The sequence below is a fragment of the Mobula hypostoma genome, chromosome 4 (genome assembly GCF_963921235.1).
Source record: "Mobula hypostoma chromosome 4, sMobHyp1.1, whole genome shotgun sequence".
Taxonomy (NCBI): Eukaryota; Metazoa; Chordata; class Chondrichthyes; order Myliobatiformes; family Myliobatidae; genus Mobula; species Mobula hypostoma.
The window spans coordinates 117,726,067-117,748,445 of record NC_086100.1 but is presented as its reverse complement, the minus strand read 5'-3'; the positions used below and the strand labels follow the sequence as shown (position 1 = coordinate 117,748,445).

At 42.0% G+C, this 22,379-nt stretch overlaps 1 protein-coding gene across 2 annotated transcripts in view; it reads left to right on the top strand.

The window, feature by feature from the left end:
- fstl5 (follistatin-like 5) overlaps positions 1-22,379 on the top strand; it is a 792,341-nt gene that overhangs the window by 26,034 nt on the left and 743,928 nt on the right. For both annotated transcript variants that reach the window (XM_063045029.1, XM_063045028.1), the window contains exon 2: positions 5,819-5,964. In XM_063045029.1, coding sequence (XP_062901099.1) covers positions 5,839-5,964 — 126 coding nt within the window. In that variant the 5' untranslated portion in view covers positions 5,819-5,838. The remainder of the gene's footprint in view (positions 1-5,818; positions 5,965-22,379) is intronic.

Genomic DNA, 22,379 nt, shown 5'->3' with positions numbered 1-22,379 from the left:
TTCAAAGGTTCATTTATTATCAAAGTACAGTATACAACTCTGAAATTCTCCTTTTCCAAATAGCCACAAAATCAAGAAAGAAAAGAACAACAGCACAATCATTAACCCACAAATCCCTCCTTCCTGCACAAGAAAAACAAACAAAAACAGAACACGGCATATAGACCCCAAAATCCTGCTCCCCTGCACACAAAAAAAATGAGAAAGATCGAATGAAAAACATAGAGTAAAAAAAGATGATAAGACTGAAAAAAAATCTATAGGCCAAGTCCATATCCAAAATGCAGAAAACCTATAAATAACATTTCTCACTGTTTTGCCCAATCCTCTCCAACCTTAGTACAAATGAGTACTTTATGATTGGCATGAGTATGATGGACTGAAGGGCATGTTTCTGTGACATTGTCAAGCCCTAACATAACCTTATATATTCCAACAACATTAACCCTCATTCTTCTAAACAGAAAGGACTATAGTCTCAACCTGCTCATGTTTTTCATTATTCAGTCCTATCATCCAAGATATCAACTTAGTAAATCTTCCTGAGCTTCTGGCAAAGCTAGTGCATCTGTCTTGGTGAAAAAAGACAAGCATTATTTGTAGCATTGCAGATATGTTCTCATCAACAATTATAATAGAATACTCTTTTTGTACACACCATCTCCTTTGCAATAAATGCTAATACTTTTAATAAAATGTCTAAGCCTGCATGTTTACTTTTTGTTTTACATATAATGACCATCTGATCATTTTGAACATCAGAATTTTCTGTGGTTTTCCCATTTAAATAACATTCTACTTTCCTGTTCTTTTTACCAGAGAAGATAATTTTTCCATTCCACTCCTTATACACCCTTTGCCAAATTTGCTATATTGGTTTATTTCTCTTTCTCCACTCTGCCTGTTAAATTCTCAAACAGCTCTGATAAATTTGTCAAACATGATTTCCCTTTCATAGAACTAAATTGATTCTGCATGATTGCATTTTTTAAAAATTTTCTGCTTATACCTTTTTAATAATGCATTGCAGCATTTTACCACTAGCAGAGGACTGGAATATATAGTATTTAGCATTGTTTCAACTCCTCCTGTGGTTTCCCAGTCCTCTGGGTTCTTCTATGATCTAGTTAATTTCGAAGGTTCGCACCCAATGCGATCAATGCCTCCATTGCCACTATTGTATGACAATAGGATGTAAGCCATCAAGTCCATGGGTATGTTTACCTTTAGTTACATTAATTGCTGATACCTGTTTGAGAATGATTCCAGGAATCAAAGGGGTAACATATGAGGAGCGTTTGATGGGTCTGGGCTTGTACTCGCTGGAGTTTAAAAGAATGGGGTTGGTGGAGGGGGGATTCTAATTGAAACCTATTGAATACTGAAAGGCCTAGATAGAGTGGATGTGGAAAGAACGTTTCCTTTCGTGGAGCAGTTTACTAAAGGACACAGTCTCAGAATAGAGGAACATCCCTTTAGAACAGAGATGAGGTGGAATTTCTTTAGCTGGAGGGTGGTCAATCTGTGGAATTCATTGCTGCAGACAGCTGTAGAGGCCAAATCATTGAGTATATTTAAAGCAGAGGTCGATAGGTTCTTGATTAATAAGGACATCAAAGGTTACAGAGAGAGAAGGCAGGAGAAGGGGGTTGTGAAGAAAAAGAATTTCAGGTTGTATATTGTATACATTTCTCTGACATTAAATGTATCTTTGAAACCTTAAGGGAGGTTAAAAGTCAGCTATGATGGAATGATGGAGCAGACTCGTTGGGTTGAATGGGCCTAATTCTGCTCTTATGGTCTTATGGTCATTCCACTCCTCCCTCTGATTATTTTATTTGTGTACAAAATGTTTAAAGTTGAGGTCTTGATCATCTTTGACAGGTAATTTTTGCATTCAGTTGTGACTGTATAAGGTTATAAATATTCCTGCAGCTAACAACATCTCCTTGTCAGCATTTCGTGGAGAACTTTCCCGGTTGAATATAAAAACTGAGAAAGAGTTTTCTCCATTGTTTGGTAAATTTGTCATTTTATGTCACCTTAGTGGATACAATGATAAATTCTTGGTTTACTATCTTTGCACCAATCCAAGAAAAGACAAAATAACTGATCATCTTAATGAATGAATGTTCCTATGGAAATATGTGGAAAAATAGTTGGCCTCTCCCCTTCACCAGAGTATCATGCAGCAATAGTAAGTATTAAAAAATGCCTAGAAGTTTAATTGCATGTCACTTCCCACCTCCCCCCCCCCCCCACCCCCACCACTGCCATGCAGATTATGTTATGTTTACAGATATTTCTGAGTCCAATCAGGAAATTTGACTGGGCACTTCTGGTGTGAGTCATTCTTGTTTCCCGACATAGCTTCCATTTAGAAACACCCAGAATGATCTTTTCTCTCATGCAGAACTTATTTCAGAATGCTGCAAAGGGACAGAAACCAGGTAATAGCTCAGAGATGCTTGTATCAAGCTGCATTGAGGAGAATATATACCTAGGAGAACTGGAGATAAGTGAAAAATCTAACAAACTTGTTGATCACCTGTCCACTCCTCCACTGCAAAGCCCACCCTGTGCAACATCCCTAATTTTCTTCGTATCCTCTGACTCCAAACCACACAACCTTTTATGGTCTTTCTTTCACCCTTCTACCATTTTGAACTCCCCCCACTCCCTTTTCCTGATGCTGGGGCTCTTGACTCCAATCTTACCAATTTATATGACACCTTCCACAATTCTCCCTTTCATCATCTACCAAGCTTCATGTCAATCTTCCTCCATTTGAATGCCTGCAGTATTCAGATATGCATTTCAGTTAAGGTTGTTCTGGTGCTAAGAGCTTCAATATAGGAGCACAATCTACTAAGGAGAATTTTCTTTTTCAGTAAGTGATGATGGTGAATAAAGTATGGGTGATTTTTGCTCAGAACTGCACACCAGTAATTCAGGTGCAAGTGCTGAGCTATTTGAGTTTTTGATTTTTACTGCCTATGGATGTAGAAATTTAAATTGACATATAATATTATTGAGAGATCACTGATATTGTATTTCTCTTTCAGTTTTTGTGGTGATCTATGTAAGAGATCAATCCTCAGTATCTTCACTTCACTTAAGGGGAACATGAGGGGAAACATTTTTACTCAGAGGGATGTAAGAGTGTGGAACGAACTGTCAGCACAGGTGGTACATGCAAGCTTGATTTCCGCATTTAAGAGAAGTTTGTTAGGTACATGGATAGTCGGGGTATTGAGGGCTGTAGTCCTGGTGCAGGTCAATGGGAGTAGGCAGGTTAAATGGTTTGGCACAGACTAGATGGGCCAAGAGGCCTGTTTCTGATCTGTACTTTTCTATACCTCTATGACTCTATGTTGACAGTTTTGTATTTCCTCATTCCATGCTTGCTGGTATCACTGTGAGATTACACTGTATAAAGATCTGAACTTTCTGTGACTGGCTGATGCCGGATTCCTGCAGAAGAGTGTGTAAATTTGGTTCAGCTGACAGTTGCTATTATTCCGACTACATTCTCTCATTGGATGTCTCATGCAGTGTAATAAATTTCCATAAAACCCATCTGGTTAACTAATATCTTTTGGGGAAGGAAATCTGTTTTCTTGGCCCATGTGCAACTTAAGACCAACAGCCGTATGGTTGGTTCTTAACTGCCTGCTGAAATAGCCCAGGAAGTCATTCAGTGTTAAAGTATAAGGATTAAGCTGGACAAACCCTGCATTGATCCAAAATGGCAAATGTGCATCTATAGAAAATGAAATCTATAGAAATGTCCCTGGATCAGTTGTGGAAGATTCTAACACAGAATCATGCCTTACGAGCAGTTTGTTACTTTCTTTTACTGCAACTTGGGTTTGGCCTGTTTCATTACTAGTAGGTAGACATGAATGAGTATGTACTGGTGTGTATCTACTTGCAAGTTGGTGCCCAGCCAGAAGTAAGTCATGGTTGGGATCTTCAACATTGACTCTGGAACTCATTGTCTTACAGATCAAACCAAGCAGTGAAATCTAATCGATTATCACCTAAAGTCTTGTCTCAGCTGGTGAGATGCTTTGGCTCATTCTCAGCAGCCGACTACTCAATCAGAATCAATGACACCAGGGCCCAGTCTTTCCTCTCTCTCCACCATTCCTATCAAACAAGATGCTCAATGAGATGCTGGGAGTAGCAGCACTAGCTGAAAAAATTACCTTACTGGACCAAATTAAAAGCCATCTGCCTAACACCACTCATTGTCAACTGGCAGAGAAAACTGGAGTGCAGAAATCTACAACTGGAAGCTTGATACGTTTGCAAGATAAACAACGAGAAGAATGGGTATTTCGCTAGGACAATAGGGAACATCCCAAAAATGAAAGCATGAAGGTAAAGGTACAGATATTGAAGAGGCCCTCAATCAATGGTTTTCCATTGTAACTGGACAAAGTGTGCTTGTCAGTGGACCAGGCTTAAAAAGGAAACACGACAGACGAGTTAGCTAAGAAGCGGGTCACGAAGATTTTAAAGCCATGGATGGTTGGTTCTCTCGATGGAAATGTTGGTACCACATTAAATTCAAGAAAGCACACGGTGAGAAAGATAATGCTGATGCTGTAAGTGCTGAAACATGGGAATATACAAAACTCACCGACTTGCTTCAAAAATTTTCTGCAGTTGATATCTGCAATGGCAATGAAACAGGCTTTTTTTTATTGTGCCACGCTGAACGGTTCCCTTGGCTGCAAACATGCAACACTATCATGTTCAAAGAAAGCAATGCATCGTATACTGGATCAGCACTAGGTGTGTGCACTGAATTTGTTCATTTGCAGTCAATCAAAAAAAAACACAGCAGAGTACACTGGCTGAAATCCTCCTTCGATAAATTTTAGGAACCAACACACAGTTTTATAGCACTGTAGAAGTATTGCTAGTATTCTATTTTTTTCTCTATTTCATTTAAATACATAACTTGTTACTCATCTGAATACAAATTTTGTTACTCACCTGAGTGGTAATTGCTCTTCTTTATATCTTTTAAACTATTTCCATGGAACTTCAGCTAACTGGGGCTGCTGCTTTATAGGACCAAAATGTGCTGGTCCCAATGTGTTCCAATTAACCATAATCCACTGTATTTAATTTAATGTTAATAATATTTTAATAAATAATAATTTAATTATATTATTTAATTTAGTTAGTGTTTTCTAGTGTTTTAAGTGTTGTAATTCCTAAAAAAAATAAATACACTTAAACTTCAAAAGTTTTTGAATATTTTTGAATGTCCAATTCACGTTTGCTGTAGTTTGTAGTTGGTTCAGGCTGGCTTCACTGGCTGTCAAAATATTTCTGTGGGATCGACAGTCGCTTGGCACTGATATTGCTTCGGGGTTTAGCAGTCAGGCAGAAGACAGCTTCCTTGAGGATAATTGTCCCAGGTGTCCTGACTGAAATTAGAACTTGGTAGCTTCATTTCCTGCAATTGAATAACATATGTAAAAAAAAAATTGGAACAACAGGTATTCAGGCTAAGTTGTTGTTTATAATCACTGCTACAAGCATTATTACAGTTACAATATTCTTCAGCAGTGAATTACCATGTGTATTTTAGAAAGCATGAATAAATTAAGCAACCTGATATGCTCAATGGTTAAATTAATATGCAATTAAAATACGAAAATTAAATAGATATTGATCTTTACTTCACACTGTGATAATTATGTTGCTACTAGTGTATTAAATAGTCAGTAAATTCATATCTGATTTTAATAATAATTCATGATGAATGAGTAAACTCCTAATGTTTATTCCCCTTTAGCATTCAGGCGAAGACCAACAATGATGCCAGACTGGTGGTCAACACTTTTATTGCTCTGTGTTTTCTACTTGAGCACTGATGGGGTGCCAACTAAAGAAGGATTTGGTCCAAAACACTATCTGCCTTTAGTGCGCTTACGGCATAAGGTACTGGATGTATTCATTTATACTCGTTCCTCATACAGGCATTTTCTAAACCAAAGTAAGCAAACTGAACTCAAACATTTCTAGAGTTGACAAAATTGCCTCGACATTCTAATCAATTTCTTTTGGAAATACTTCAAATGAGACAATTGTCAAAGATACTCAGCCTCTGAACTGTTCTTGTAGCCATATCATGTGCTGGTTTAGTTGAGTTTCTGATTAATAACGACCATACCACCCCATGCCCCCCCCAACTACCCCAGGAGGATGCTGGAGGCTCCATAACGATATGGTTTGTTTCACTCCTGTTGGACCTGGCTGTTTCTACCTCTACTATCACATCTGTCAGTGCATTCCAGGCCCCCACCACTCTGTGTTTCACAAAAACTTACCAACACATCAGCTTCGAACTTACCCCTTTTACCTTAAGTGTATGCCCTCTGGTTATAGACATTTTGATTGTAGGGAAATAGATACCGGCTGCCATTGTTATGTTTCTCACAATATTATAAACCTATATCAACTCTTTTCAGATTCTGCCACTCCATAGAAAAGCTTCCTAAGTTTTGCCAATGTCTGCTTTGAGCACATGCCATCTAATTCAGGTAGTATCCTGGTAAATCTCTTCTGTACATTCTCCAAAGCCTCTATATCCTTCCCATAATGGGATAATTGGGCAACCAGAACCGAATTCAACACTCTAGATTTGCCTACCCAGAGTTTTATAAAATTGCAGCCTAACTTCCTGCCTGTTTAATTCAATACCTTGGCTAATAAAGGCAAGCATGCCATATGATATCTTTACCACCTTATTAACCTGTGCAGCAGTGGGACTAGATGTATTCAGGGACTGTGATAGAGGAGACAGTTATATTATCTGTAATACATGATTCTGTCTGTTGACCCTCTCAGTCTGTACATGAGTTGGTTAAGAAACTGCTTTCCCACTTTTAATTCAGTCCCCAGAGAATTATGAAGAATAATGCAAACCCACCAGACCTTTAAACAACTCTTCTGTGTCTGAATTCAATAGCGGTGTCAATATTTGTAGTCCATCTACTTTAATCCTTTTCCTGTATGGTATGATATAGCTGAGTGGTTTGCTTGTCTATTTCAAAGGGCACTTAACAACCATATTGTTGACACTTTGGACATACATACTGGCCAAACCACATAATGAAGGCAAGCTTCCAGCCACACAGAACAGTACTTAATCAAATAGATATTTAATGACAATCTATTGCTATATGATCATCATTATGCAGAGTAGTTTTACTTTAAAATTCCAGATTATTTAAGCCCCACAACTGCCATTGTCTGATTTAAAATCATGATTTTGGATTGTTAGGCAAGACCACTGGGTCCCTTATGTAGAAATTTAACAAATGCATTGCTGCTCTAGTTTAATGGAAGTTCACTTATCCGCATTATGCTTCAGACCACATAAACTCTATCCTCAATCCTCTCTATTCATTCACTGTATTCAGTTTCATTCTGTTAAGTTAAATTCCAACCAATTTTAATTTTCTTGTGTCTTGAAGTTTTGTGCTCCCCTTTGTTGTACAATGTGTTGGGATCATCAAAGAGATGTACATGTCTTGCCAGTATTTATTGTTTAATGCATCCTTCCCATCTCAGGTTATGTAGAGTGGTCCAAATAAACAGTGTACCAAACTCAGTTATCCTGAAAAAAATTGTACATCTTTTAAATTAACACAAAGCCTCACTTGGTAAGCAGTACGTAGAATCAAACAGGCAGGTCTATAATCGACTTATTTCTATAGTTGCCATGGCAGTGACACTTGTCAAAAATCAGCCTTGATTGCTGTGCCGATAACTAGTCTACAAATGCCGTACATGTTAGTAGGAATTTGTTGCTGGCAAAATTTAAGTCACCTGTGATAGCAGTCTAGTATTAGATTTACATTACTGGAAGGTACTGAAGTTGCTACCAGAACTGGCAGAACTATATTCCTACAGGAATTAGGATTCAAAAGAGGGATTCAGACCTGGGAGGAATCACCTAGCAATATCAGGTACACAACACACATATATGGTGAAAGATAAAACTGAGTAATTTAATGAACTTTCCTGTCGAGCTGGTGTTCCACTGAAACATCCCAGCGGATCCCAGCCTGGACCTTCGCCAACAAATGGAAAGGATTTTTAAGGCTTATTGGGACAATCACCATCTCTTGAGATATAACGACATTATAAAAACATAACCACGGAGAGTGCCTGACAATCACAGTTGAAAGTAATGATTTAGTAAAATGAGGTCCCAGGGATTTAGAGATAAGATTAAGACAGAAGCTGCTTGTCAGCTTTTCTCATCTGCTGCACTGATCAGCTCACATGGGCCTTGATGCTGCAGTGTTCCTCTCCCAGAGTAAGCACAAACTGCCGCCACACGCCGTACACGTACTGTCATGTCATTGTTGCAGAATTTATCTATGTTTTCTGCTTCATAAGCACCCTGTCATGAAACTCTGCTGATCTAGGTCTCTGAAAGCCTCCTACCTCACATACATATTTTGACCGTGGCGTTCACACCTGAAAGAGGAAGGGACGTGAATCCATAAAGTGCCCATTGTCCTTATATCTAAATGTACACTCAATTCTTTGGTTAGAGGTTGATTTTATTGATAATTATGCCATAGCCTGTGATTAATCAATATTGCAATTTGCTTTCAATCGTAGAATGTGCCGCTTAGTTACCTACTCTTTTTACAGAGACAAATGCAAAATATTTAATTTTACCTCACTTGGGAATCTTTTTCATAAACTTATAAACCATCAATCTCTCATGGTCTGTAACAAAATCTTTGCACTAGTTTTGCTGCGCACATTTCTTCTTGTAATCTGAACATGTTGGCAATTCAGAATGAGGCAGAGAGCTGGATCACTGTAAGGATCACAACCCTTTTCCCATTTTCAGCTACACCACCCTTGAATGCAACAACATGGATTTAGCTACCTCATTTGTTCCACTGCGTTGTACTAAATTTTACTTATTCATAGAACCAAAGAATAGTACAGCAAATAAACAGGGCTTTTGCCCTGTCTAGTCCACACCAAATTATTATGCTGCCTGGACCCTATTGACCTGCACCCAGACCATAGCCCTCCATGCCCCTCCCATCCATGTATCTGTCCAAATTTCTCTTAAATGTTGAAATTGAACCCACACCCACCACTTCCACTAGCAGCTCATTACATGCACTCGCCACTCTCTGAGTGAAGAAGTTTTTCCCTCATTTTCCCTTTAAGCATTTTACCCTTCACCTGTAACATATGACCTCTAGTTCTTGTCTCACCCAACCTCAGTGGAAAAAGCCTGTTATACCCCTCTCTAACTTCTGCTAAGGCCCTACCTCCCCCTCGTACCCCATCTGTTACTTATTTTTATGCACACATTCTTTCTCTCACTCTCCTTTTTCTCCCTCTGTCCCTCTGAATATATCTCTTGCCCATCCTCTGGGTCCCCCCCACCACCTTGTCTTTCTTCCCAGACCTCCTGTCCCATGATCCTCTCGTATCCCCTTTTGCCTTTCACCTGTCCAGCTCTTGGCTCTATCCCTCCCCCTCCTGTCTTCTCCTATCATTTTGGATCTCCCCCTCCTCCTCCAACTTTCAAATCCCTTACTCACTCTTCCTTCAGTTAGTCCTGACGAAGGGTCTCGGCCTGAAACGTCGACTGCACCTCTTCCTACAGATGCTGCTTGGCCTGCTGCGTTCACCAGCAACTTTGATGTGTGTTGCTTGAATTTCCAGCATCTGCAGAATTCCTGTTGTTTGCGTTTAAATTCACTAATGCGAAGCCTCTTCCAGTGATGCCTACACCGAAGAAGTTTAGATCCTCTCTTCGACGGGAGTTCAGTGAAACCATCTCTCACTGCTCCCCATCTGTAATTTCTTCGGTTCTTTAACTTTTTGACCACACTTTGACTCAGACTCGCTATCACAGCCATATATTCTTTCTTGGAACGTGCCTCCGTCGCCAACTTACTCCAGTTGGCTTTAGGATTCGTTTCCAAGCCTCTCAATTTGGACCTTCTGAGGATCCCAGGTACTCACATTTTATTGACTCTGCCTCTCGCCGCTTCTCCCGTCAAGCTTTGAAGGCGACTCTCTCCGCCATGAGGAGGTACTTGGTGTCCCTATCCCAGACCCTTCCACACCTTCGGGACACTTTCTTTGCCGTCTGTAATGGTCCTACCCGTTATTTCATCCTCCGTCGGATTCACGCCTGCAATCGCAGTTTTTTTGACTTTGTCATGTTAGGCAAAGATCGCAAGATCCTACATCTACGGATTCCAGAGCCTGCCGGCCCCAACGCTAGCAGGCATGAACTTCAGATTGCGGCCTCTGCCATTGATCTCGGCGGCTCCAACACCTCAGGGCATATTCAAAACCCGGACTCCAGCAACGACCATGGACACCTTCACAGCGATTGCGTAACCACCAACTGCGATGCCAGCCTTGAACTCCAGGCCGGGTCTTTATGTGCTGCTATTGTGACTCCCATCTCCCCTTCCCCCACCACCACTTCGCAGCCCCGTCTTCCTCAGATCCCACGGTCAACTCCTGGGCCCTCAGAGGCTCCATCTTCCTCTCACCCCAACCCTCCCCTCTCCATTGACAACCCCAGCCTCCCCCCTCCCCCCTCTGATCCCAGCTCTCATCCGTGCCGGGTCTTTACCATCCCCTCTGACCTTCAACTGTCAGAGGCAGAACGCTCTGTCCTCAGTAAGGGCCTCACCTTTGTCCCCCTTCGCCCACACCTCAGCGAGTTCCGTGTTCGCCATGATGCGGAACTTTTCTTCCGCCATCTCCGTCTCCGAGCCTACTTCTTCGGCAAGGACTCTTCCACCCCCATCGATGACCCCTTCTCCCGTCTTCAACCCTCCTCTTCTTCATGGACACCCCGCTCTGGTCTTCTGCCTGCTCTGGATCTCTTTATCGCTAACTGCCGTCGGGACATCAACCGTCTCCACTTTACCGAACCTTGTCCCCATTCCAACCTCACTCCTTCGGAATGCTCTGCTCTCCACTCCCTCCGCACTAATCCTAACCTTATTATTAAACCTGCAGATAAGGGGGGTGCCGTTGTAGTCTGGCGTACTGACCTCTACCTTGCCGAGGCACAGCGACAACTCGCGGATACCTCCTCTTATTTACCCCTCGATCGTGACCCCACTAAGGAGCACCAGGCCATTGTCTCCCACACCATCACCGACTTTATCCGCTCAGGGGATCTCCCATCCATTGCTACCAACCTTATAGTTCCCACATCCCGCACTTCCCGTTTCTACCTCCTACCCAAGATCCACAAACCTGCCTGTCCTGGCCGACCTATTGTCTCAGCTTGCTCCTGCCCCACCGAACTCATTTCTGCATACCTCGACACTGTTTTATCACCCCTTGTTCAATCCCTTCCGACCTATGTTCGTGACACTTCTCACGCTCTTAAACTTTTCGATGATTTTAAGTTCCCTGGCCCCCACCGCTTTATTTTCACCATGGATGTCCAGTCCTTTTATACTTCCATCCCCCATCAGGAAGGTCTCAAAGCTCTACGCTTCTTTTTGGATTCCAGACCTAATCAGTTCCCCTCTACCACCACTCTGCTCCGTCTAGCGGAATTAGTCCTTACACTTAATAATTTCTCCTTTGGCTCCTCCCACTTCCTCCAAACTAAAGGTGTAACTATGGGCACCCGTATGGGTCCTAGCTATGCCTGCCTTTTTGTTGGGTTTGTGGAATAATCTATGTTCCGTGCCTATTCTGGTATCTGTCCCCCACTTTTCCTTGGCTACATCGACGACTGCATTGGCGCTGCTTCCTGCACGCATGCAGAGCTCATTGACTTTATTAACTTAGCCTCCAACTTTCACCCTGCCCTCAAGTTTACCTGGTCCATTTCCGACACCTCCCTCCCCTTTCTAGATCTTTCTGTCTCTGTCTCTGGAGACAGCTTATCCACTGATGTCTACTATAAGCCTACTGACTCTCACAGCTATCTGGACTATTGCTCTTCTCACCCTGTCTCTTGCAAAAACGCCATCCCCTTCTCGCAATTCCTCCGTCTCCGCCGCATCTGCTCTCAGGATGAGGCTTTTCATTCTAGGACGAGGGAGATGTCTTCCTTTTTTAAAGAAAGGGGCTTCCCTTTCTCCACTATCAACTCTGCTCTTAAACGCATCTCCCCCATTTCACGTACATCTGCTCTCACTCCATCCTCCCGCCACCCCACTAGGAATAGGGTTCCCCTGGTCCTCACCTACCACCCCACCAGCCTCCAGGTCCAACATATTATTCTCCGTAACTTCCGCCACCTCCAACGGGATCCCACCACTAAGCACATCTTTCCCTCCCCGCCCCCTCTCTGCATTCCGCAGGGATCGCTCCCTACACAACTCCCTTGTCCATTCGTCCCCCCCATCCCTCCCCACTGATCTCCCTCCTGGCATTTATCCGTGTAAGTGGAATAAGTGCTACACATGCCCTTACACTTCCTCCCTTACCACCATTCAGGGCCCCAAACAGTCCTTCCAGGTGAGGCAACACTTCACCTGTGAGTCGACTGGGGTGATATACTGCATCCGGTGCTCCCAATGTGGCCTTTTATATATTGGCGATACCCGACGCAGACTGGGAGACCGCTTTGCTGAACACCTACGCTCTGTCCGCCAGAGAAGGCGGGATCTCCCAGTGGCCACACATTTTAATTCCACATCCCATTCCCATTCTGACATGTCTATCCACGGCCTCCTCTACTGTAAAGATGAAACCACACTCAGGTTGGAGGAACAACACCTTATATTCCGTCTGGGTAGCCCCCAACCTGATGGCATGAACATCGACTTCTCTAACTTCCGCTAAGGCCCCACCTCCCCCTCGTACCCCATCTGTTACTTATTTTTATGCACACATTCTTTCTCTCACTCTCCTTTTTCTCCCTCTGTCCCTCGGAATATACCTCTTGCCCATCCTCTGGGTCCCCCCCCCCACCTTGTCTTTCTTCCCAGACCTCCTGTCCCATGATCCTCTCGTATCCCCTTTTGCCTTTCACCTGTCCAGCTCTTGGCTCTATCCCTCCCCCTCCTGTCTTCTCCTATCATTTTGGATCTCCCCCTCCTCCTCCAACTTTCAAATCCCTTACTCACTCTTCCTTCAGTTAGTCCTGACGAAGGGTCTCGGCCTGAAACGTCGACTGCACCTCTTCCTACAGATGCTGCTTGGCCTGCTGCGTTCACCAGCAACTTTGATGTGTGTTGCTTGAATTTCCAGCATCTGCAGAATTCCTGTTGTTTCCTGTTATACTCATCATCATTTTGTTTACCTTTACTCCCTACAGCATAGGAGAATGAGGGAAGATCTGATAAAGTCAAGACTTATTCAACCTTTTCCTTTCACTCTGCAAGTCCCAGCAACATCCTTGTAAATTTTCTCTGCTCTGTTTCAAACTTATTTACATCTTTCCTGGTTAGGTCGGTGACCAGAATTGCTCACAATGTTCCAAATTAGACATCACCAAATTCATAAACAACTTCAGCATAACATTCACAACGCCTGTACTCAGGTCTTTGATTTATGAAGATCAATATTCCAAAAGTTCTGTTTATGATCCTATCTGACTGTGATGCCACTTTCAAGGAATTATGGATTTGTATTCCCAGATTCCTCTGTTCTGCTGTACTCCTCAGTGTCCTACCTGATTTGTCTCCTAAAGTGCAACACCTCACACATTGAATAAATGAATGTTATTGCTTGGCTCAGCATTTATTACTCACCTTTAATTGCTTTTGTGAAGATGTTGGAAAAGCATTTTCTTGAGCAGCGATAGTCCTTCTGGTGAAGGTGCACTGACTGAGCTATTGGAATTTAGACCATAGACCATGCTGAATCAACGGTTTACTTCCAACTTAGGAAGGTATATAAGTTGGAGAAGAACTTGTAATGTTAGTGCTCTCCTGAACTTGCTGCCATTGTTCTCCATTCTGTTAGAGATCATGGGTCTGGGAATGTTGTCAGGGTAGCCTAGGTGAAGGATGGCCACATATTCTTCAGATGATATGCCTGGTAGCCACTTTGTATTGCTAGTGGAGGCAGTGAATGTTTAAGGTGTTGGTTAGGGTGTCAATCAAATGGCTACATAGTTCTGGATGCTCTGGAGTTTATTGAGTGGTCTTAGAAAGCCCATCAGCAGTGTGATGTGAAAGTGTATCTCGACAACTGCAATTCCAAGTGATAGAAAGACTTTGTGTATCAGAAAGTATGTCACTTGCAGCAGAAGATCCAGCCTCTCAGCACAACATTAGGTTAGTGTCATGATTTTCTCGAGCTGGTCTCGAACAATTCCCTTTATGTGAAGTATGATTCTAATCCTTAGAATGGTTTTCCCTTCATTCCCATTGATGTCAGTTTCAGTGGGCTTTTTAATGCCACACTTAATTATATGCTTCCTTGATGTCAAAAATACTCATTTTCACCTAAAATAGATATTGGTTAATAGGAGTTTAATTGCCTCTTTCAGCTTGATAGTGACACTTTCCATCGCCATGCTGGTGAATGAGAGAACACCAATTCATATGCAGTAATTAGCCTGATAGAATGTTTAATGGTTTTTTTGAACAAAGCAAAACTGGGAATTTTTCCATGTTGTCGGGCAATTGTAACAGTACTGGAACACCTTAGCCAGAAGTATAGATAATTCTGGAGCACAAGACTGGGAGCCCTCCCCACCATTTAGCTGTTTAATTGTTCACCAACATTCACACCTGTATGATAACTAAGTTTTGCTTTGATCTGCCTATCTTGAGATAGATTTATTTATTTATTGAGATACCGTGGGGAATGGGTCCTTCCGGTCCTTCGAGCCATGCTGCCCAGCGATCCCCCAATTTAATCCTAGGTTAGTCATGGGGCTATTTACATGACCAATTAACCTACCAACTGTGGGAGTGGGAGGAACCCGGAGTGCCCAGAGGAAGCCCACGTGGTCGCGGGGAGAATGTACAAACTCAGGCAGTGGCGGGAATTGAACTCAGGTCGCCTCTACTGTGAAGGGCTGTGCTAACCACTATACTAACGTGCAACCCCTTGTATAGCTCTGTCTATTGCTTACTGTATCTTGTTGTTTAGTACTCCATGTTGTCCTGTATTGTCCTCACCAGGTTTGCGTTTCATTTTAGAAATGGCTGCTACTGTTCGCAGCATGGCCCTTTACAATTCTCATTGAACAAGTGTTGGCCCCCTTGCTTGCTACTACTGGTAGAACGTGAGATATGCAAATTTATGAGGATACAGGCTGTACCTGTGTTAATTTTTGTTCTACTGCCCCTGGTCCACAATACCTTGTGGATGCTCAATTCTGAGCTGCCAAAGCTATTCCCATTTATTTTTGTCCTTTTGGACAGGTTTGTAGTGCCACGCAAGATGATGGAGCGTGTGTTCGATGTGAAGGTGGGACTTTGCCTCCATAAGGAAGGTTTGTTGGTCATGTGTTCTTGTGGGCTTCCAGCTGGCTACAGGTGTCAATTTTAACTGATGTTTTAATGACAAACTCTGCTATCTTCTTCAGGCACGTCTAGTCCAGTAGTATCTATACTCAACTCCTGTCATCCATCCCTCATGATTGGTTAGTTCTCAACCAATTAGGTTTCTGCTGTCCAGCTCTTGCATAGAACAAGACCTTCGTTTTTGTTAGAATTCTTATTCTTTAGTCCTATTTCAATTGCTTCCCTCACCAGGCAGTCCCAAAAGCAATTGGTGTGGCACAGTAGTTTTGTGCCCGTAAGCTCAATCCTGTGGTCATTGAGTATGCAATGTTCCACTACCACCAATTTCTCTGGGAACCTAAATAGATAACACCTTCTATGCTCCTTGATGCTGGTTTCCACCATGCACCCTGTTTGGCCACTATACACTGCTCCGCATTCACAGGGAATCCTATAAACACCAGCAGTCTTGAGTCCCAGGTCACCTTTGACCCTCATAAACCGAGATTTAAACTTCTTCACAGGTTTGTGGATGGTATTAACACGGTATTTCTTCAGGATTGGGGCGATCCTTTTAGAAACTGTGGAAGGATAGGGAAGACAGGTGGTAGTGACTGGTTACCTCCTCGTTGTCAGGTTTCCTGCTTTTACCATCGGTCTTCTTATGGGCCCAGTCGATCTCCTTGGCCTTGTAGCCATTCTGTAGGAGCATCATGCCTAATCTTCTTTACTTCCTTGTGGAGTCTCTCCGGGTCCAAAATAGTTTTCGCACGGTTAATCAAAGTAGAAAGAACTACTCTACGTTGGGAGGCATGATGATAACTGTTATTTTCAGTTATAAGTCCATGTGAGTGGGCTTCCAATTTGCATTATTCCCGAGGCAACCGTCCGGTTTCTGCTGTATTAGAATGTCCAGGAACGGGGGGAAGGGGGGCAACAATTCTTCTCCATTTCCACCATAAATTGAATGTTTGGCTGTATGCTGTTCAGATGGTCGTGGAACTGTTGGAGTGTCTGGAGTCCATGAGGCCACTCTACGAAACTGTCACTAATATATCTGAAGGAGCAATTGGAGTGTAAGGGCAATGAACTCAGTGCCTTCCCCTCAAAGCCCTCCATGTGGAAATTAGCAATAACCAGCGACAAGGGCGATCCCATGACCACTCTGTCCGTTTATTCATAGTTGCTCCCCTTGTAGAGGAAGTATGTTGATGTAAAGATGTGTTCAAAAAGGTCACACTGTCGTTAATGGGAACTCTCCTGAACAGGGACACTACGTCGAAGCTGACTGAGTACAGCTGGCCTTCACTGGATTTCCTGTGAATGCAGAACAGCATATATCGGCCAGACAGGGTGCACAGTGGAAAACTTGCATCAAGGAGCAAAGGAGGTGAATCTGTTTGAGTTACTGGGGAAATCCGTGGTAGCAGAATACTGCATGCGCAATGACCTCAGGATTGACCGACAGCACAAAACTACTGTGCAGTGCCAATGGTTTTTGAGACTGCCTGCTGAAGGAAGCCTTTGACGTAAGACTAAGGAATAAGAATTTTAAACAAGACAAAGGTTTTGCTCTAAGTAAGGATTGGAATATGATTTTAAATAAGGTGGGACAGTGGAAACCTGATTGGTTGAGGACTAACCCATCAGGAGGGATGGACGATTGGAGTTGAGTATACTGTATATACCATCAGACTAGGCATGCTTAGGCATCAGCCCTGACGAAGATAGTGGAGTTTGCCATCGAAACATTTGTTAAAGTCAACATCTGTATCCAGCTCGAAGCCCGAGAAGACTTTGTACATCATTTACACTGGGAAAGTACTAGATGCTTTTTCAAAAGAACGTATCTGTCACCATAGACAACCCTGAGATTGATTTTCTTGTGGGCAAATCTATGGAATAGTAACTATAACAGGGTCAATGAAAGATCAACCAGAGTGTAGAAAAGACAACAATCTGTGCAAATGCAAATATAAATAAACAGCAAAAAATAACAAGAACGTGAAATAATGAGATGCAAGTCCTTAAAAGTGAGATCATTGGCTGTGAGAATATCTCAATGATGGGGCAAGTGAGTGTAGTTATCCCCTTTTGTTCAAACACCTGATGGTTGATGGGTAGTAACTGTTCTTAAACCTGGTGGTGCGAGTCCTGACACTCATGTACCTTCTAGCTGATGGCAGCAGCAAGAAGAGAGCTTTCACCTATATGCTACGACTGCCTTCTATAGTAGAATAAGATATACTTAGGAAATATGATGGAGGAGTCTGACATGTTATCTCTAAGGTCTAATCCTGTTGCTTGACTAGATGCTCCCTCACGTTAGACACAAACCAGAAAACATTGCAAGATCAGCTGGATTGGGAGTAAATTAGTCATGCCTGAATTTGGTCAAGACTGGGTGTCTTTTCCAGTTTTAATTCTTTAGTAAGACAGCAAACAGTTTAAGGTAAGAGGAAAGAGATTTAATAGGTCCCGAGGAGTAACGTTTTCATCCAGAGCGTGGTCAGGATATGGAATGAGCTGCCCGAGGAAGAGCTTGCAGCAGGTACATTACATTAGCAATATTTAAAAGATACTTTGATATCTACATGGATAGGAAAAATTAAGAGTGATACAGACAAACTGGACCAGTTTAGATAAGAATTGTGGCCAGAATAAATCAGATGGGCCAATGGGCCCAGTTCCATGCTGCATGATTCTGACACTAATTGTTTGGTTTGCCAGAGGCAATCAAGTGGGATATACAGTAGTTGGAACAGAATGTAGGGCAGCCCAGATAAAGGTGGCAGATTTCCTTCCCAAAGGACATTTGTCAACTGAAATAACCTCACAGGTTTCTTTTTTCTTAAATAGGAAGATTGAACAGACTAAGATAATGAAGAAACGCCAATCAAAAGGACATAGGCAGATATAAAAGAAGTAGAAGTGACTCCTAGAAAAATACAAATATGAAATCACAGCAAAGTAGTACAAAGCCATGAAGAAAATGATGATGAAGAAAATAAAAGAAGGCATGAAGGAAAATGATGCCAATCTAGATAATAATCTGGGAGGTAACTTTTAAAATTCAGAAGCATGTTTGATTTCAAATGTACGTGATTAACTGACGTAATGCTCAGTTACACTACATTCACAAATGCTTTCTGAAGGTTGTATTTCTGAGATTTTTATCGTTTTTATCCAGAAATATATTGTTTAGCAGCGAATGGATTTCGTATGTTTTAGAAGAATTAGATTGGAGTGATGACTCGTGGAAGCTCCTTCTAAAAGATGATAGATATCTGCTGAGTTGAAACTTTTATCATGGTTCTATATGTGGTCAAATTGTATCATTGTAGTTGATTCTTTTTACTAACTAAGCAGGAGCAGAGTAAAGTTGAAAGAAATGAATATTAGACATTTACTCCTTTGGAGAAAAATTTGCCCTTGAAGTTTCCATCAGTGACGCAATGCTGAGATGGGACTTGTGCCAAACTACCCACAACATTTAGATTTTTCCTTCAGCTATAGGGTTGACTCATTTTCATATTATCACCATCAGCTGCATGCTACTCTGTAACCTGGGAACGTTGCACGGACATGGCTGCAAATTTAAACGGCAGTCTTCAGAAAGCATAGACACCCTGAATATTTCAAGACTGGGCTGGAAAATAACAAAATCAAGTGTTCTGTTTGACTGATTGACTGCCAGGCAGCATTTTGCATGGTGTTAAATCGTAACAAAGAAATAGGCATCTTCTGAAGGAAGAGGTGGAAAACAGAGCCTCAGGCATTGCTGGAGGCAGTGAAGTCCTGCAGTGCCATTGAAAGAATCAAAAGTTTTGCATGGGCCGCAAGTAGGGAAATTCGAGGACTGAATTAAAACCTTATCAGCCAATTAAGAGGGAAAACTATAGGGATGTGGTTCAAAAGAGGGTCACTTATTGAGGGAGATACCTACAGGTACAAGAGATGACTCAAACTCTGACTTCACTCCCAATTCGCTGAAATTGTTCCTTTATAAAATTGTAAATTAAATGGCCCTCTGAGGGTTGGGGTCGGCCAGGGATATTGTGTCCCAGCTGTCAAAGTCGATACGCAAGCTGTTGCCCATGCGGCAGGCTTGCCCCCTCCATGCAGCTGATGAATCTAAAGGAACGGCAAAGACTGATACAGTTTGGCACCGGTGGTCGAACTGTAGCAGTGTTGCAGGAGTTGCCAGTCAGCCTTGAACTCAATGTAGTAGGGATTCCAGTTCAAATTAATTAGGCACAACTGACCACGCACAAAGCCATGTTGACCATCTCTAATCAGTTCCTGCAACACACATCAAAGTTGGTGGTGAATGCAGCAGGCCAGGCAGCATATCTAGGAAGAGGTACTGTCGACATTTCGGGCCGAGACCCTTTGTCAGGACTAACTGAAGGAAGAGCTAGTAAGAGATTTGAATGGGGGAGGAGGAGATCCAAAATGATAGGAGAAGACAGGAGGGGGAGGGATGGAACCAAGAGCTGGACAGGTGATTGGCAAAAGGGATATGAATTCCTGTCCTGTCCCTTTCCTAATCAGTTCCTGTCTATCCAAATTCTTATGTATTGGTCTCTTAGAATACCTTCTATTAACTTTATCATGATTGATGTCAGGCTCACCAGCCTATAATTTCCAGACTTATTCTACAACCTTTCTTAAACAATAGAACAACATTAGCCATCCTCCAATCCTCCGGCACCTCACCTGATGCTAAGGATGATTTAAATATATCTGTTAGGGCCCCTGCAGATTTTGCACTTGCTTCCCACACCTTGTCAGGCCCCAGGGATTTGTCCATCCTAATTTGCCTCAAGATGGCAGACACCTCCTCTTCTCAATCTGTATTGGGTCCATGACCTTGCTGCTACTTTGCCTCACTTCTATAGACTCTACGTGCATCCCCCAAGCAAGTGAGATCCTTTTTAAGATCTCCCCATCCCTTTTGACTCCATGTTTAGATTACCTTTCTGATCTTCTAGGGGACCAGTTTTGTTCCTTGCGATCCTTTTGCTCTTAATATATCTGTAGAATAATTTAGGATTCTTCACGTTGTCTGCTAGAGCAATCTCATGTCTTTTTTTAGTTCTCCTAATTTCTGTCCTAAGTGTTCACTTGCATTTCTTCTACTTCTCAAGTACCTCATTTGTTCCTATGTGCCTATAACCACTATGCAGCTTCTTTCTTTTTCCTAACTAGGGCCTCAGTATGCCTCAAAAACCAAGGTTCCCTGAACCTGTTATCCTTGCCTTTTATTCTGACAAGCACATACAAGCTTTGTACTATCAAACTTTCACTTTTGAAGTTTTCTCACCTACCAAGTTCACCTTTGCTGGAAAAAAAACCTGTCCCAATCCGCAGACATCAGGACTGCTTTATTTATAGTGCAGAAGGGTAATGTTTGAAGCAGCAACAGCCAAAGCTGCTAGGTGAAGTGACGACCTAGCAAATGTGAAACATAAATTTACATCGCAATAAAGAAAGTTATTTGACCTCAAGCAACAGACCACAGTAGTCTGTTACATTAAATTGTGAATGGTACTAAGCAAATAATTAGTTCAGCTTCAAGACAGCATCTTTCCTAAGATAACATTGAAGCATTGACAAAGCTGTTCAGCCTGAGTGCTAAATGGGTGATCAAACTTGACTTCTGACTGACGTCCCTGTCTCAACACTGTAGCCATGCTGCCGCAGTATAGCAAAACAAAACCGGCAACTACCCAACAATGTGGAAGATTGTTAAATATTGTCCAATCAGTCTATTCTTGTTCACCAACCGAGTCATGAATTGTATCAGCAATAGGTGGTAGGTTGTACTTTCCACCAACCTTCTCCACGTATCTCATTTCATTTTTTTTAGGTGCACTCTGAAGCAGATCCTATAACAGCCTCCACTTCTTAAATGTATTGATCCATTTTGAGAAGTGTTCTCAACCATTGTGCAGTCCAGTCAGAATTTCACAAATATTTATTTATCCTGATCATCAATGAGGGCCAACCGTATTTTTGAGAAAATGGGAAAAGCTATATTTGTTATTTGCTCTCCACAGCATTCAAATAACACTTGGATAAGATGATTATGTTTATTGAAATCTGATTGCCTGTGTAAACAACAGTAATCATTGTGTAAGAATGGAAGAATACATTCCACATACTTGTATCTTTTTCATGGCAAAAAGCATAACATGTTTCAGCTACACAATCTTTACTATTGGGAACATACAAATCAGATAGATTCTGAATCAAGAATGGAGAAATTGGATGAAGGCAATGTAGGTAATATGGTATAGATAGACTTTCAAAAGTCAAGTGATAAGTTATCTCATTATGGACTTGTATGGATAAGGTGAATATCATGGGACTAATGGGTACAAGCTCTGTACATACAAAACAGACTCAAGGCAATAGAAGACATCAGTGGTGGGTAGTTTTCTTTCAGACAAGTGAAGAACGTGAAGTGTGTCATCCAGGGGCTGATGTTGTGGTCACTGCTTTATCAGATAGTTATTAATGTCTTTGTCTTTGATGTATGAAGCATCATTTTGAAGTTTGCAGATAATAATAATCTCAAAGCATATAACAGACAAAGGGGAGAATAGTAATAAACCAGTTACAAAAAAGCAAGCTACTTTATAGCAGTGAAGTACTTCATTTTGGTAAGAAGGTGATTTAAATGTAAATTGTAAAAGGAATCACAGAAAGCATAAGGCAAGGAGTAAATATACAAATATGAAGGTGCCTGGAGGTAAGTTGGGGGGGGGGGGGGAAGTTCGAAGCATAGGGGTGGAATGTACTCATTTGTTTGCGCTGGACAGAATGTGAACTAACTTCCAAATTTCAGTTTGGTGGAACTGGAGTCTACCAAACTTTCAGCTTGAGTAAATGAGAATGAGTTTTATACTT